This window comes from Saimiri boliviensis, chromosome 5 (assembly GCF_048565385.1).
Source record: "Saimiri boliviensis isolate mSaiBol1 chromosome 5, mSaiBol1.pri, whole genome shotgun sequence".
Taxonomy (NCBI): Eukaryota; Metazoa; Chordata; class Mammalia; order Primates; family Cebidae; genus Saimiri; species Saimiri boliviensis.
In genome coordinates, this window is record NC_133453.1 from 124,094,663 (window position 1) to 124,112,083 (window position 17,421).

General features: G+C 44.6%; 1 protein-coding gene across 9 annotated transcripts in view; it reads left to right on the forward strand.

Annotated features, from left to right (window-relative positions):
* The window catches only part of MGAT5 (alpha-1,6-mannosylglycoprotein 6-beta-N-acetylglucosaminyltransferase), a 325,037-nt gene that overhangs the window by 263,107 nt on the left and 44,509 nt on the right, over positions 1 to 17,421 (forward strand). For all 9 annotated transcript variants that reach the window (XM_074399900.1, XM_039479867.2, XM_039479866.2 and 6 more), the window contains one exon: positions 10,951 to 11,100. In XM_074399900.1, the coding sequence (XP_074256001.1) occupies positions 10,951 to 11,100 (150 nt within the window). The remainder of the gene's footprint in view (positions 1 to 10,950; positions 11,101 to 17,421) is intronic.

Sequence of the window (17,421 nt, forward strand, 5' to 3'; positions counted from 1 at the left end):
TAGAACTTCACCTTAGTGATATGGCATGGTGGAAACCAACCTGTGACATCCCACCCAGAAGGGGGCACCCCTGGGTCAGTGGGCCTTGCACTGAGGACAGAAAGCCCTTTGGTGAGGGATGCCATCCCACATCTCAGGAAGGCATTGCATTCTCTGAGGTCCGTGGTGTGCACTCTCTCAGCCATCACTAAGTGCTGAGTAGAGTTCTTTCAGATGCATGAGCCTTGGGGAGAGTCAGTGTGTAAGAGAGAGAATGTACCCTTCACATAATAATTTTAAAATCTCATTTGTTTCTGTGAACACCCACATGAGATAATAGGGCAGGTTTACTATTCCCTCATTTTACAGATAAGAAAACTGAAGCTTGGGAACTTGCTGAAGTCCCATAAGAAGTTAGTCAGAGAACTGGAATAAAAACCCAGATGACTTCATTCTTGACCCCAAACTGCCTGCTAAATTTTACACAAATGTGTATAGGGCCCTAGAAAAGGCCGGATTACCTCAGATCAGTGTGGGAGGGCTGGCCTGCCTGTGTAAAGGCTATTTACAGACAGAGACCAATTCTCCCGTCTCTACTCTGAGTAATGAATGCCACCCCTTCTGTGAGACTGCTGTTAAGAGCCACCGAGCATAAGGATCTTTAAAAAGTCTTGTCTTTTTGAAGCAGTGCTGTTTACCCTGCGTATAATTATTATAACAATGAGAGCTTCCTGGCACATGAAATTATGTCTTATTTGGAGTCTGTCATCCCCCTGTGCAGACCATGAAGTCAAGAGGTAGGATGGCACCAGAAGGCATGGTGACCTGCCTGAGTCTGTTTGGCTGTCCCAGTGTCTCCAGAGAGGTGCCTTATATTATTTATTGGGGCTTCCAAGAGAGGAACATCTCCAAGCACTGCTATAGAATCATATGATAAATTATTTTACAGTAAATGAAGCACTGAGTGAAACTGTTGCAGCCCTTGACTCTGCTGCCATGCTTCTCCACAACATGGTGGCCTGGTCTCCTGCTTTATGTAATTCAAAATCAAACTAATGGAGCTGGCCTGATTGGCACCGCCCCCCTGCCGCCCCCACCTGCTGCTTTGGAAGGATCCAGGAAGAAGCACATGCACATTGAGTGGAGTATAAACTCCTTCCTTATCTGTGGTGCATTGAATTCAGGCTGCCCTTTTTATTCCTAACTGAGAGACTGGCAGGAATGTAAAGCCCTTGGAATGAAAGATAAAGGTGTGCACCATTCCATAGAAGCGGGCCCTGCCTCACGCTCCATTTTCCCTTTCTGGTTTCCCAGTGAAACTGGGCCTTCTCCACTCATCCCACCTTTCACATTTCTGCATAATTACTATATGTGAGGCATGCCCATTGGAGCTGCCAAATGTGATTTTGCAGACAGGTCCTTTTCCCTTGGTTATAAGATAATTACAAGTAGAAAATTTGGAAATTACAAGAAAGCAAGTACTTTTCCTCCTGGCCTGCAGAAATTGTGTTCTGCCAGTCACTGTGTGTGTTCTTATTTTTATATTTTGCTTCATATGAAAAAAAGCTTTTTGAAATTAAAAAGTTTCTTGATCAACTGAATAAAGATCGATTAACATCTGCTAATAGTATCTTTTAAATTGAATATACGAAGAGTATTGTTGACCGGGTGCGGTGGCTCACACCTGCAATCCCAGCACTTTGGGAGGCCAAGGCGGGCGGATCACGAGGTCAAGAGATCAAGACCATCCTGGCCAACATGGTGAAACCTCGTCTCTACTAAAAATATAAAAATTAGCTGGGCGTGGTGGCGTGCACCTGTAGTACCAGCTGTTCACTGAGGCAGGAGAACAGCTTGAGCCGGGAGGCAGAGGTCACAGTGAGCTGAGATTGCGCCACTGCACTCCAGCCTGGCAACAGAGCAAGACTCCCTCTTTAAAAAAAAAAAAAAAAAGTTTCTTGATCAACTGAATACAGATCGATTAACATCTGCTAACACTATCCTTTAACATGAATATACAAAGAGTATTGTTTTGATGGAATCTCTTACAGATTCACGACACTTAACACTGGAAAACACAAAATATAATACTATTTCTTACTAAGTGAAACCAATATATAGATAGAATTCTTTCCTCTTCTTGTTATAAAGAAATGCACTAAAGTGATTTAAAAGTATTAATTCGTATGGTATTATTTTTAATTTATTCTTTACTGATGTGATTGGGTGGTACTTAGCTTCTGTGGTTTGGTTCCTGGCCTTTGGGGGCCTCAGTTTAATTGTCAGGAGAAGCCCCATCACACCCACTGCCAGTGTGACCATGCAGTGTTCCAAAACCCTGAAGACTCTCACAGGATGGCCCTGTAATAATAGAAAACAGTTCTCCCTTTCCTTTAAACAGTATCTGGCCAAAGCTCATCTGGATATCTCCTCCTCCCTTTCAGGAAAGGATATTCAGTCCATGATTTCCTGACCCTTTAGGGATTCTATAAAACATGGAATTTCAGTTTGCCAAGGCAAAACCTTCCACTGTGACAGCTCCCTTTGTCACTAAACAGTCTGTTTTCTGTGGTTACTGCCCAGGCAGGTGGAAAATAGAAAGCTTCTGGAGGTGTCTGCTGACACATTTGGCCTGTGGTGGTGTGTTTTCAACCTTTCAGCCTGTTTTCTGCATGGTAGTATAGCTGGTAGGTTTTGTTGCTTTAAAAGGACTGTGTCAGTCAGAGTAGATGAAGGAACATCATTATCCCTAAGTGACTGCATTTGCATTAAGGAAAAGAGAAACCAGCTCTGCAATTTGAAGGCCTCCTGCCCTTCTTAAAGCAGAAAGGAGGTTGTGTCAGAGGGTTTCTTGTTTTCACAAACGGGCTGGTGGTTCCCCAGGGTCCTTTAAGGGCTGTTCGTTAAATAGCAGAAAGCTCTGTGCTAAGGCAGAGAAAATCTAGAAAAACAGAAGTGCTGGAAAATAGGGACCCACACTGACTACCCAGTTCACACTGAGAGAGGTAGAGTGGGCATAAGCATTGGTTCCACGTGGGCAGTGGTGTGAAGGTGCTAGCCAGCTCAGGACTCTCATGTCTAGCTTCCCCCATTTTATGGCTTTGGAGCAGTATTAGCACCTTATTTTTAAAAGCAAAGGTACATGTTAAACATATTTTACATGCATTTTATTCCCACTGCTGGCCCAGCACTGCACATGTAATAGATGTCTAAAAGAACCATGAAGTGGTATTACTTCCTATTTATAGATGAGACATTGGCCATCAGGTTGCAAATACAGGACCAATTGCTCTGTCTGTACCACCCATTTAGCCTCAGAAATCTCCCTGTGTCTGTCTTTGGACCAGAAACCAAAATTCTCTCCTTCTTGGACAGTAGAGAATAATGAGTAAAGTGCTTGTGGCTGTTCTTTCCTCCCACTTGTTCCCCGAGGTAAGCAAGTTCTAGAGCCACTCAGTATCATACTTGAGACCCATTGCCCAAGATAAATTGTAATTTATGTCAGATGAGCTCAAACCAAGACTACGTGTAGGGGCCAGTACATGAAAGAAAGCAGACTCCCTTCTGTTTAGTGTCCGTGGGCCTATAGGTAGACCACAGACTGGGCTGGAAACAAGACAGCAAGGTTCCCCTGACCGCACCACTGCAATCATCTTTTCTCCTAGAGAGGCATGGGTTTGGGAAGGAAGAGAAGAGTTGAACAGGCTTTGAGATTCTTAGATTCCCAGGGTCTTTCGGAGCCTCACACGGCAAGGACCACCTCCATATATGTATATTCCTTGACCTTAAGGAGCCAAGGACTGCACAGACTTTTAATGGTTCTGAAATGTAAATTAGTTCTGCTACACTGCTGAAATTCACAGAGATTTTCATTTTATAACTTACCTCTCATCTTGGAAAAAAGGATTTTTCATCTTTTTTGAATTTTAGACTTCAGGAGCAGATGAGGTAGTTTCTTTTCGTCTCTCCTTTCGTTTTATTTTTTATTTACCTTGCAATTCCTAAGTGAACGTGGTACCGAGGAGCTGTATAAAAAGGAGGATGAATCAACCATAAAATATACCTTTTCAGGGTTGCAACTCTCTCTTTATTTTGTTTTTGATTAGAATACACACTTAGGTAACCGTGGACTTTAAGTTCATTTGCTGGGAGCAGGTGAAAAGTGAAGGAATGCACCGTGCCTGAGATCCGTGTTTCCCACAAGTCCCTAAGTGCTTTGTGGTTTGTGTTCCCACCGTCTTCGTGTTTCTCACTCAGCCAGTATGTATTTGCTGAGCGGTCACCCTGTGCCAGGCCTGTGCTGAGCCTAGTTGTGCCCTGGAGAAGTTCATACTTCCAGCCATCTGGGAACATCTAGCGACATTGGAACCCAAGCAGGAAGATGGTCAAGGCACAGAGGAGACAGCAGTGACCTTCATCTGGGTGGATCTAGGACTGCCTGGTTGTAAAAGAAGGGGAGGCAGGAGGCCATCTAGAAGAAAAGGAGAGAGGAAGGAAGGGTCTTTGGGGCATTGGCAGTGGCAGGCTAGGTGTGAGAGAACAGGAGAGGTTTGGGAATGAGGGATAAGTTGAGTGTAGGTAGAAACCTTAAGCAAGTAGCAGAGGGAATAGTTGGGGTTAAAGCTGGAGAGCTTGGCAGAAGCCCAGAGTGTGAAGGGCCTTGCGTGTAGCACTGGGAAGCCCTTTATGTAGGGGAACAAAACTTGGGTTTTAGAAACTAGTGACAGTGAGGAGGATGGGTTGAAGGGGTGAGAGCCTGCAGACAATGCCTTAGCCCACAGCTTCTAGAAAGCAGGGACTGAGACAAAGACCAAAGTACCAATATTTTGCTGCAGAGGGAGTTGCAAACCCAGGGCAGCAAGGATGAAGGAAAAGGGAAGTTCAGGGTAACAGATGGTGCGACTGACCATGCTGGGGGGACACACAGACACAGTAGCATATTGGGCTGCCTAGACTTTCCCCAAAGCCCTACAAAAGAGGAGGTCTACCTTGGAATAGTCTCGAAGAGAGAAAGGAGGTGGGTTTTATTTGCCCTGCTCCTTCCTGTGTCCTGTTTGCCATCAACCTCGGTTCTAAAGTCCCTCTAGTTCTGCGATGCTATTTAGAAAGGAGGGCCCCACCACCCCATCCCATGATACAGCTTATTCCCCTTCTGGCAGCAGGAGGGTAGCCTGACTTGTGTGAGCACTGACTGGAAAAGAGAAGAGCAGGGGGAATCTGAAAGCACTCCTAAGGGGCGTGCCACTGTTCAGACAAGGAGCCCAGCCCAGACGTTACGACAGTACTTCACGCAGGAGGGAGCAGGCAAAGCAAATGGAGGCGACCTGTAGTGGAGGGAGGTTTACAGCATCTTCATTCTGTGCAGTTGGCAGCCCCAGCCTCAGCCTGTCTAGGAGTTACGTTACAGTAAGAGTAAAGGACTCTCCTGGCTGGTTCTGGTCCAGGCATACTCTATGGCCTTGTGTTTCTTAAATAAAAAATATGGTTCATTATTGTATATTTGTAAAACCATGTAACGGGCCAATTTCTGTATTTGTGGGGAAAGAGGGGAAGGTGCTACAGGCTGAGTATCTTTTACCTAAAATGCTTGCGACCAGAAGTGTTTTTGATTTTGGATTTTTTAAGATTTGGGGATATTTGCAAATACTTAACTGGTTGAACATCCCTGTTCCTGAAAATCTGAAATTCAAAATGCTCCAGTGCTCAGCAGTTTGGATTTTGGAGCATTTTGGATTCTTGGGTTAGGGATGCTCGACGTATACTTTAAAAATGATTGAAGTTCCACGGTGGCCAGAATCAAGCATCCAATCACAAGTGTACTTGCCAGGGCTCTAACTGCTGTCAATGATGGAAGCCTGACTTCCTAGTTTAGGCCGTAGCAGGGATTGGCTGACTGTTGGAACCCTGGGAAGGGCAAGCGTGGCAGCTGGGCTTAGGCATGACCTGAGCTGTGGGCCGAGACCTTACCGCTCCGTCCTGTTAGGCCTTCTGTAGGACTTAAATTTTTCTCTGGCCTACATGAGGTGGGGCACACACTTGCCTCTGCAGCCTGGTTTTGTCATTCTGGAGAGGGATTGACAGCACTTCCCAGGGAGGAGTACTACTGCCTAAGACTCTCAGATGTTCACCACTGGAGGAGCCAACTTCACGCTGACCTGCAGAATTTTTTAAATGACAGGTCATAAGGTGCTGCATGAATGAGGGGAAATGAATTCCAGGAGAAACACGTGTGTCTGCAGTGGGGAGCAGAGGTGTTACTGGGGAGGATACTGCCATTCACCAAAGAACATTTCTGTACCCTAATTTACCAGTTAAAAAGGAAGTTGGAGATCAAAGAGATATCTGCACCCCATGTTTATTACAACACTGTTTACAATAGCCAAGGTACAGAATCGGCCTAAGTGTCCATCGGCAGATGAATGGATAAAGAAAATGTGCACATACACAATGGAATACAATTCTGCCATTTAAAAACAAGGCAGTCTGTCATTTGCAGCAACATGGATGGAGCTGGGGATCATTATGTTAAGTGAAATAAGTCAGACACAGAAGGATGTCAAATGTTCTCACTCATAAGCGAGAGCTAAAAAAGTGGTCCTCATAGAGGTGGAAAGTAGAATGATAGATACCAGAGGCTGGGGAAGAGGGTAGGTGGGAATGAAGAGTAGTAAGTTAGTGGGTACAAACATACAGGTAGAAGGAATAAGTTTTAGTGTTCTATAGCAGACCAAGGTGACTGTAGTTATCAATAGTGTATTGTGTATTTCAGATTAACTAGAAGAAAGAACTTGGTATGTTTCCAGCACAAAGAAATGATAAACGTTTGAGGTGATGAATACACTAAATACCCTGATTTGATCATTACCTGTAGTATACATGTACTGAAATACCACATACACCCCACAAACACATACAATTATGTATCCATTTAAAAATGTTTTAAAATAAGTTGGGGAAAGCTTCTGATCCTCTGGTTCTGCATTCTACCACTCCCCCTGCTGTAGACTTACAGGAGTGTTGCTTAGATTGAATCGTTTTCCCAAAGCTTTCTCTTCCAGGTCTAAATATCTTATGACTGGTTCTGCACAGGTACCTGCCTCCAGCTAGGACCATCAACAGCTGAGGAGACACAGACAGAGCTGCTCATTGACTCCAGCATGTGCTCTCCTTTTCCCTTGCATCTCCTCCCCCCAAAATGAGCTTGGGTAGATTTAAATTTTAATCAGTTAGATCAGTTGTTCTTAATGGGAATTTAAATTTAAAACTAGAAAATAAAAGCATTAAGGGAGGCTGCTGGTTGCTCAGCTGGAACCTTTGGACGACAAAGGTGGTTACATGCCGAGATGTGATGCTCGGTGTAAGCCCTTTTTGACTGCTTCTCCAGAGATCTCTTGGTGATAAAGTTTTTGGAGCAGATAATTTTCTTTGACCTTAGTCTCTGAAGTTGCAGAAAGAAAGCTTTCTGAGAAGTGACCTTGATCCAGTTCTTAGATCAGTGGGACACCAAGGTCTATGGTGTCACCTTCACTCTGGGGCTGGATGCCTGGATGACCGAAGGAAGGGAAGGGAAGGGGAGTGTATGCTGGGAAATGTCTCTTACTTCTAAGCCCCGCCCCACTTTGAGCCTTTCCATTAGTTGGGGAAAGGCAGACAAGGACACCCTTAATTTTTTTTATTATACTTTTAAGTTCTGGGGTACACGTGCAGAACATGCAGGTTTGTTACATAGGTAGACATGTGCCCTAGTAGTTTGCTGCACCCATCCCCATGTCATCTACATCAGGTATTTCTCCTAATGCTTTCCCTCCCCTAGCCCCCCACCCCTCCTAGCCCTGCCCTAGCCCTTCACCCCTCGACAGGCCCTGGTGTGTGATGTTCCCCTCGCTGTGTCCATGTGTTCTCATTGTTCAGCACCCACTTATGAGTGAGAACATGCAGTGTTTGGTTTTCTGTTCTTGGGACACCCTTAATTTTAAAAATCCTGAATACCATGTTATCTTAAACACAAAAGGTAAGAGTGTTCCTGAAGACAGAAGGGAATCCTTTGAGCACCTTGATGGCAAGAATGGAACCTTCCACCCTAGAGAGAAGGATACCAATTTAATCTTATGGAGGCAGAATATACAGGACTGTGACTAATTCGATGTGTGTTAGCCTGAGAGGGACAGAACCACAGGTGCAAATCTGGTGTAGGTACTTGGCTAGCAGTTTGGTATGAGAGGCTTTGGGGGCACCTTTACCTGGAATAGGTGGCGTGGTTCACCTCCACCAGGATTCCACTAAGAGAACTCCTACAAGTGGTAACAAGAGACCTGAGGTAGAAGTACCTAATTGTCACAACAGTGTCAAAGGCTAAAGTTATGCTTGAAACATTTTGTTCCCTCTAACTACCTGTTGGGATTTTTGCATTTGTGAAATTAGTAAATCCTTTCTGAAAGTAATCTCTAGTTTGGGATTTTACCATGCCTAAAAGTAAGTTCATACACTTTATTAATTTTTACGTATACTTCTTTATATTTGCTCCAACTTGCCCGCTTGTTATGCTTCAAGAAGCCACAGACTTTTCTGGAATTTGATGGCAATACATATGTAATGTAGTGCCTTGTTACTTTCCCAAGCATTTAGTCCGGGAACCCTAATCTTGAGTCTGTCTGCAGTGGATATTTTTCACCAGGACAGGAACCAGATAGGCCAGTTACTGGTCTGCCCTGTAGCTCACCACAGACATAGCCTAGGGGCCTTTAGCCCATCGTCACTAACTGGCAACTGGCTTTTTAGGCGAAATGCCTCCGTTTGCTTAAAGGAGAGATGCTTGTCCCCACCTGCATCCCACACCTCCTGCTTCAAGGCCTGCAGAATGTCCTGAGAGGCCTCCTTTTAGATGAGTGAAATCTACCCAGAGTAAGTCAAATAAAATTATGAGATGGGGTCTGGGAAGAGCTGTGTTTATTATAAGGATCCAGAGGGACCTGAGGAACTTAGGATAGGGAATGGCTGTGAGTGGGATCCGAACCAGAGCACTCCAGGCCCTAGTTTTTTCTTCCTGTGTATCTCTGCTTGCTTTTCTCACTCTCTTCTCTCTCCTCTTTCCACTCATTCTCCTTCTACTCCCCTTTTTTTCTTTCTCTGTGTGCGTGTATCATGCTTGCAGTGGCTGTGTTGGCTGTAGTCACGCTCTTGGATCCCACTTACTACCGACTGTCTGTGAGTCTTCCCGTCTTCTTTAGCCCTTACTTTGTTCTTTTCCCATCCCACCCACCAAAACTGGTAACCAGCTTCCTCAGAACTTGTTATCTGGCCCCCAGTTGCCCAGACTCCATCACTCAAATGACCTTTTTGCTCTAAAGCGGGTGGCCATCTGGCAGTAATCTCCCTGTACACAGGATTCTGATTTCCCAGGAGAGCATCTGGTTGGCTCCCCTTGCCTTCCTCAGCCTGCTACATCATTCCTGGGCTGCTGGCCCGCCTACGACCGGGTCCCCTCAGGTCAGACACACCCTGGGCCGGTTAGCAGCCAGCAGTTGGGGGCAGAGTAACAAAGCCCCCTGCCTACTCAACAGGAGCTGTGGGTGGGGGCAGGAGTTACCAGATACATCTAGCACAAGAACCCTTCAAACTAACATATGCCAGGTAGGTGTAAGCTTCTGTACTAATTTAAAGGTACACATTTCTAAGGTAGTAAATTCAGCATCTTGCAGCCATACCAGACATGGCATGGAATTAAGCTTTCAGTTCCACTGTTCATTTTGTTTATATATTAGGATGGGAAGGGTAGTCTTGCCCATGGCAAAGTCACCCTGGTGCATGCAATGAAGAATGTGAACTGTGCTGTTTTTCCAGTCCTGAAGACTTTTGATATACCACTTGAAATGTTTCCCCTGAAGTTAAGGATCTCTTGTAATATTGCCAGGGCAGTGAATGGCAGAGACCAGATCATGAACCGCCTCATTTAGAACCTGCCTCTGGGCTTCCCTGCACTCTGTGGCTGCTGATACCACACCCCTGTGTCCCTTGTGGTCTTAAGTCACAAAACCAGCTATTATTAGATTTGCCTGGAGTGTCTGAAAGCAGGCTTAGAATGAGGAAACCTTGTCCCACTTTTATACAACTGGAAAACATTACAGAACTTTTTGAAATTTTCCAAAAAAAAAAAAAGAAAAACCCACAAACCCCAGCTTGTACAATTTAGTCACAGGGAAACACATAGAGGTAGAAAAAAATGAACTTGCTTCCACTTCACAGGTGGTTTTGATTTAGAAAACGTGCCTCAAAATTCAGTGCCTACAAATACAAGAAAGGGGGTTTGGTTTTGCTTCCAATAGTGTAAGTAAAACTACTCTTGAATGTTTCAGGGCTCATCGAAAGTTATATTTATTCTCTTTATTCTACATTTGTCTACCTGAGTCTTCTCGTTATCTCTCTAGCTGTGAGAAACTCTCATCTTCCCATGATCCGAATTAGGTGGGACCCAGTTCTGACAACATGAGTTAATCATCACTAGAAACATTGGCAAGAGCTGGGAATGTTTGTATTCCTCAGGGACAGCTTAGCATCTCTGGGTAAATATTCCAGTCCAACTGATGGCCTTCCCCAAACTTCCTCTCCTAGAGGTAGGAAGAGCCAAAAGCAACTGTTAGGTCCCTGGTAATTTACAAAACAAGGATGATACTTCAAAATAGTTGGCTACTTATTTCTTCTTGTAAAATTATACAGTTGGTATTCAGTAATATGTTGCCACAGAATGTATTTCTTCTTACAGAATTATGCAGTGGTTATATGACTGTTTATGCCCTCAAAGTCCAGCCAGATTACGTTCAAAAGAAATTTTAGCAGCAGTTTGATTGCCAAATTCCTGTGATCTCCATATTAAGAACTCTGTGGCCTCTGGTCTTAGAAGTTCTGGTCCATGACACAGGTTGTTATGCAAATGAAAGACAAAGAGAAATGTCTTCTACTTGTTCTCCTCTTTAGAATAAGAAGATCTACTTGGACATTATTCACACATACATGGAAGTGCATGCAACTGTATATGGCTCCAGCACAAAGAATATTCCCAGTTACGTGAAAAACCATGGTATCCTCAGTGGACGGGACCTGCAGTTTCTTCTTCGAGAAACCAAGGTAAAAATTCACCAGGGATGCGGTGTTCAGGTTGTTACCATTGACTGTGAAAATGGGATCAGAATATGTCATGCTTGTTTTTCAGTGCTGCAATAAGCTCTTTCGGCTATTTTGGGGCAGCAGTTTGCAAGACCAGTGTCAACTGAAAAGTCAGTGAATTGTGGAATGAAATTGTTACAAGTTTTGCTCATTGATTTAGTCAAAAATTGTATTTCCTGAGGACCTATCAGTGTCAGGTGTCAAGCAAGGGGCTAGGGATAAGGCTGTGGATGGAAAAGGTAAGACCCTGCCTGGAAGGATGGACCTTCTGATGGAGCAGTGGTTTTCAAAGTAAGCCAGGGTGTTGAACTCTCCCCCAACGCAATTATCACTGCTCAAAGAGTGGGTTTCCCAGCCAGCTTTTCCTCATACCTCTTTGTTGGGCAAGTATGCATTAGACAGTGAAGAAGTTCAGATGAGGGCGAAGTCACTGTGGGCTCAGGAAGCAGAGCAAGTGTCAGGAGAGATGCAAGAGATGAAAGATGGGTGGGGTGTAGACACACCTGGCATTTGGGCCGGACAGGAGTTAGAGTCAGATGGTGGAAGTGCAGATGCCCTATTCAGGAAAGAGCTAGAAGCCAACCCATCTAGTCTAAGTGTTGAAAAATAGTGGAAGGTAAAATTGGATGAGGGGGAGGAGGGTCTGATTGGCACAGATGGAGGCAAAGTTTAGACCATGTGGTGGAGGTAGCCGGGGAAGTCCCTGAGGATCATTTTGCTCTGCAGTAGCATGATGACCTGTTGCTTTGACACTGTGGGGAAGTCCACCCAGTGGTCTGTGTTCTTTCTGTAACTCTGCCGTGGAAGTACCAAATAAAGTTCAGGGACTTGTGAAGAAACGAGAGTTTGACCTTGAAGGATTGGCCGGTACTTCAGTGTATTAGATAAACTCCATCCGGTGTATTAATAAGTTTTTATTTATGAATTTCACAAATATTAAGTAGCTGCAAAGTGCTAGGCATTGTACAAGGGATGCAGGTGTGAAGCAGGCACATGGATCCCTCTCGTGGTATGCAAAGCACAAGGAAGCTTATTATCAGTAGTGCATTTCTCAGCTGTCATCTGTGGTTCACTTTGTTTTCATGTTCAAGGTAAGGGAGAGAGGTTGAGCAGGTAGACTTCTATGGCATAATCTCGATTGCCAATCATTGTGTGATACCTCATTTATAAAAAGTGTATTCACATACGCTATCTTCTTTGATTCTCACAACAGCCTTAAGAGGCAGATAGAGCAGTTATTATTATTAACTTTATTTTGAACATGAGGAAATAGGCTAGAGAGTTTGGCTTGCCCACAGTAAACTGGGGCGAAGTCTTGGAGGTGGCCCTGACTTATGATTTTTTAATTGCAAATTAAAGCTCTGCTAGGCCCTTGATGTACTATCTTCATAAAACCTGAGAACACTAAATAGACACCCATTAGCCAGAAGAATATATATCTCAGTTTCTCCATCTGTAAATGCATTTGATCCTTTCTGTGTCCAAGGTATTTGTATGATGCCACAAATAAAATAGTTTGACCAATTCTTTAGCCTTTTGGCCAAAGACCTGGTTTGTTTTAAGATTTTATTTCCTTCCAAGGTCATCTGCAGTCTGATGACTGTTTTTGGCTATCCAGGAGTGAAGTGTGTTCTCTAGTTTTCACTTTGTTTGCTTTCTATCACCTTCTGTCGTAGGCTGACATTTTAGAATCATCCGAATGTCTGGGCCCTTTAATGGCAGTACTATTTTTGCCATTTGTTTCATTTTACTTTTCTCCACATCGGATTGTGGAAAGAGCTCAAGCTCCTTTAAAAACCCTTTGGCAGAGCTGGTTTTCAGCAGCGTGCCATTACTGTCTTGCACACTTTTATTAACCCAACCTCATGAATGTCTCTCTCAGCTTCACAAATTTTAAAAGAACCCTTACTTACCTACCATCCATTACCCTGTCAGAGAATAGGAAATAGGCCAGAGTGGAGATCTGGCCACTGTGTCCAAGTTTGCATAATGAACAAGGATTGCAGGCTGAAATAAAGAGCATGAGGGGTGTATGTTCATCCTTGAAAAACAGGGACCCGCGTAGAGTGTGGCACTGATCCCATTACCTGTTGCCTGCTCCCTGACTAGAGTATATTAAAATACTCTTGAGTGAAATCATGTCCCAGACATTTGGCAAATATGACAAGAATGGGGCAGTGTATTGCTGACTCACCTCACACCCAGCACACAGCCACAGGCTCCAAAGTGAATGAACCTTCGGCTTTGAAATAATGACATGGAAAAACAATCAGGCTTTGCATCTATAACCCTTTCTGTTTCTGATGCCTTTCTCTGTGTCTGTGAGCAATTAAAAAGCCATGGATTCTAATCCACATTGGAAAGGGGAACTGGAGCTGCCGAGAAGCAAATGTCTGCAGGATGAACAGGATTCACATGCTTCTTGGACGCCTTACTGGTGAGGGAAGCAGGGCTGATCTCCTCAAGAGGGTTAGAGACATAGATAGATGACTGATGCTTAGTCAGCTTCTGACTCATTATTTTTCTTTACAAGCCATCTTTGAATCTCTGCACCAAACTTAGGAAACCCTCTGCTCAGCAGAATGTTGTCCAGGTATGCCATTAGGGGTGCAGGCGTCATTAGTAGCCTCTTGCGTCAGGGAACCTGTGAAGATGGAAGGAATTCAATATAACACTAATACTGGGGCTAAAAGTGCCAGGAAGTTGTTGGGATCTAGCAGACTCTTCTAATTGGGGTATAAATTTGGATGAATGAATTATTTATTACATGACCACAGGCGAGTCATTCAGTCCAGCAAACTCTAGGAGTGCCGTGTAAGCCTGCAAATTAGGATTCACTAGGGTGGCATGTTATTATTTTTGGCTGAAATCTCCATCTCTTTTCAGTTGGCTTCTTTCCTCATCTTCCTGGTTTTAACCTCTTCACGTCCACCTCCCCCAGTCTTCCTTATTTCATATATGATACTGAACGGTGCATTTGCATCTGGAGCTCACTCGGTGGTTTGTGAGCTGGACCAGTACTGTCCTTTCTACAGTTGAAAACATTGTGGCTGTGGGGAAAAACACAGGCAAAGCTGCGGCTTCTGCACGTGCTGTTGCTGTCCCCCTTCTGTACCCAGACCTCCACTCATTAACCAAGACTTAGGTGGGTCACGACAGTCCTATTTCCCCATCATGTCAGCTTATCAGCTTACCTGTGGGACTCACCTAGGAACCTGGGCAGGCCTGGCAAATAAGCAGTATGTGTGCCTCTGACCCATCTTATCCTCATGCCTGACAGTGCCACCCTGCCCTCCCCACCCCCCGCAACTATGTCTTTTCTTACTGAGGTTGGATGTGGTCAGAAACCTGTCTGAGGCGGGTGCAGTGCAGTAGCTCACACCTGTAATCGTAGCACTTTGGGAGGCTGAGGTGGACAAATTTCTTGAGCCCAGGAGTTCAAGACCAGCCTGGGCAACGTGCTGAAAACCCATTTCTATAGAAAATTAGCTGTGCATAGTGGCATTCACCTGTAGTTCTAGATTTTCTGGAAGCTGAAATGGGAGGATAACTTGAGTCCAGGAGGCTGAGGTTGTGGTGAGCCGAGGTCACCTGCACTCTATCCTGAGTGATAGAGGGAGACCCTGTCTTTAAAAAAAGGCTGTCTGAAAAACCCAGGGCTTGAGGCAGCAGACCCTCATGCAGCTATGTGAGGGGAGACGGCCTTTGCTTGTTCTATCCACAGGTGCATTTATAGTGCCTGGCTTATAAAAGGTATTTAGATGATTGTATAAAGAATGAAGGGGCTGGACGCAGTGGCTCACAGCTGTAATCCCAGCACTTTGGGAGGCCAAGGTGGGTGGATCACGAGGTCACAAATTCAAGACCAGCCTGGCCAACATAGTGAAACCATATCTCTGGTAAAAATACCAAAAAAAAAAAAAAAAAAAAAAAAAAAAATCAGCCAGGTGTGTTGGCAGGTGCCTGTAGTCCCAGCTACTTGGGAGGCTGAGGCAGGAGAATCACTTGAACCCAGGAGACAGAGGTTGCAGTGCACCAAGATTGTGCCACTGCACTTCAGCCTGGGCAACAGAGCGAAAATCCGTCTCATACAGAAAAAAAGAAGAAAGAAAGGAGTCAGAAGGAAACACACTGACCATCTGGGATCTCTGAGATTTCCTTCTGTTCTCATATGCCATGTGCCTAGAGCTGTATGATCTCCCCAGCTAGGGGAGATACAGTATCCTTCTGATACCCCATGCCTGCCTTTCTGTGATGTTGCCTACATCTCCAGGCCCTGTGAGTGATAGCCCAAGAGCTTGCTTCCTTTGGGGGAGCCGTCCTTCTGTTTCTATTACAGATTCCCATTTGCCTTCAGGCAGCCAACTGAAGCAGTTTCATCCTAGTGAGCATACTGCAAGTCATTTCCATGCCATCTAAATGGGGGAAAAAATGGTATGAACACATACATGCCTCCTTGCCTCTCCCCCATCTATACGTGTATGTAGACTGAAGAGTATACAGAGGTATGAGTCAGTAACCTACTTGACTTTCAGAGCAAAAGCGCATCCCTACACCCAAATATGTACATGTTCAGCCTCTGTGCAGAGACATTTGATTGCTGGAAAGATCCAGTCTCGTATTTATTCTTTTGCTCTTTCATCCAGCAAGTAAGTATAATACTAAGTATTAGATATAGTCTAGGCCTTAGTCTAGACATTATAGATACAATGATGACTCAAGCAGTTTTGCCCACAAGGAGCACGCCGGTGTGCTGGAGAAGGAAAGCAGGTAGCTGTAACAATGTGAAAAGTACACAGGTAGAACTAGTAATAATTTCAAATAATGATACCAACATAAAACCTTATTGTCACGCTGTGAGTGGGGCCAACAGTTCAGCTGTGTAAAATGTGGTCCTGTGACTTGTGAAATCAGTGTAGTGGATAGGGTGGTCCCATTCAGAAGACAGGAGCCACTGTCCGCGGCTTCCTATAGCAGTAACAGCCATTATGTCTCCCCTCTACCATGTGCTAGGCCCTATGCTAAACCCTTCCTGTGTATTCTGTGTATTCGCCTTTTCTTCACAAAAATCCAGTGATCTTAGTATTGTTAAAACAGTACCATTTTAATGAAGCAGCCACTGAGGTTCTGGTGGTGAATAAGCCTGTTTTGCTGCCTCCCATGTTGGGAGCTGAGGGGTTTTCCTGGTGTGGAATTTGTGTGAGAGAGGCGTGGTCAGCAAAGGGTCCTCGCAGGAGGTGATGCCTGAGTGGACTTTTAATGGTGAGCACTTCAGGCTGGCCCAGCTGAACATGTTCAGCATCTACAGGTTTAAATTTATGCAAATACTGTTTTATTCCCCTGTCTCCAAGTGAATATATTTACAAAGTGAATTGTAATGTGTTTGATTTTACACTAGGGCTTTCAAATGATCGAAACTCGGGAACTTTTTATCTTGATGCTGTTGTTTGTGGTTTGGTTTTTGTTTGGTTTGGTTTGTTTTTTTGACACGGAGTCTCTCTGTTGCCCAGGCTAGAGTGCAGTCTCAGCTCTCTGCAATCTCCTCCTCCCGGGTTCAAAGGATTCTTCTGCCTCAGCCTCCTGAGTAGCTAGAACTACAGGTGCTTGCCACCATGCCCAGCTAATTTTTATATTTTTAGTAGAGATGGGGTTTCACCATATGGCGAGGCTGGTTTCGAACTCCTGACCTCATGATCCGCCCACCTTAGCCTCCCAAAGTGCTGGGATTATAGGCGCAAGCCACCACGCCCAGACTATTTTGTTGTTGTTGCTGTGGTTTTGTTTCTAAAAGGGTATTTAGGTAGCTAGGCATAATCAGCCAGCTGGTCTTCAGGAAATAGTCTTTGGTTTAGCAGGGGATGTTGACAGAAGTCTGCTTTGAGCATGTAAACACACTCAGTGGGTCTCCTTATCTTTGCCTCCTTGGCCCTTTCAGCTCTTCCCTAGAGAGTCTCCAGGTCATGAGTTACAGGCTTGTGGAGCTCTTACGAGGATAGCGCCAACCTGGATGTGAGAGAGTTGGGGTCACTGTTTATCTCTCCCTTGAGCATCTGGTACCTGAAAGAAGGCAGATGGCCAGAGAGGGACTCCTTGGGCTGCATAAAAGAATCACATTTTGAAAAAATTGTCTTCTTCATACCCAGCCCTTATCTGGATTATTTTTAAGATATGAGAGGATACCTATTACCAGAAACATTAATATAATGATTCCTAGTCATTGTGTAAAAAATAAAGCTTAGCCATAGCACGTGACTCGTGGGACTGGCTTATGTGGCAGTCACT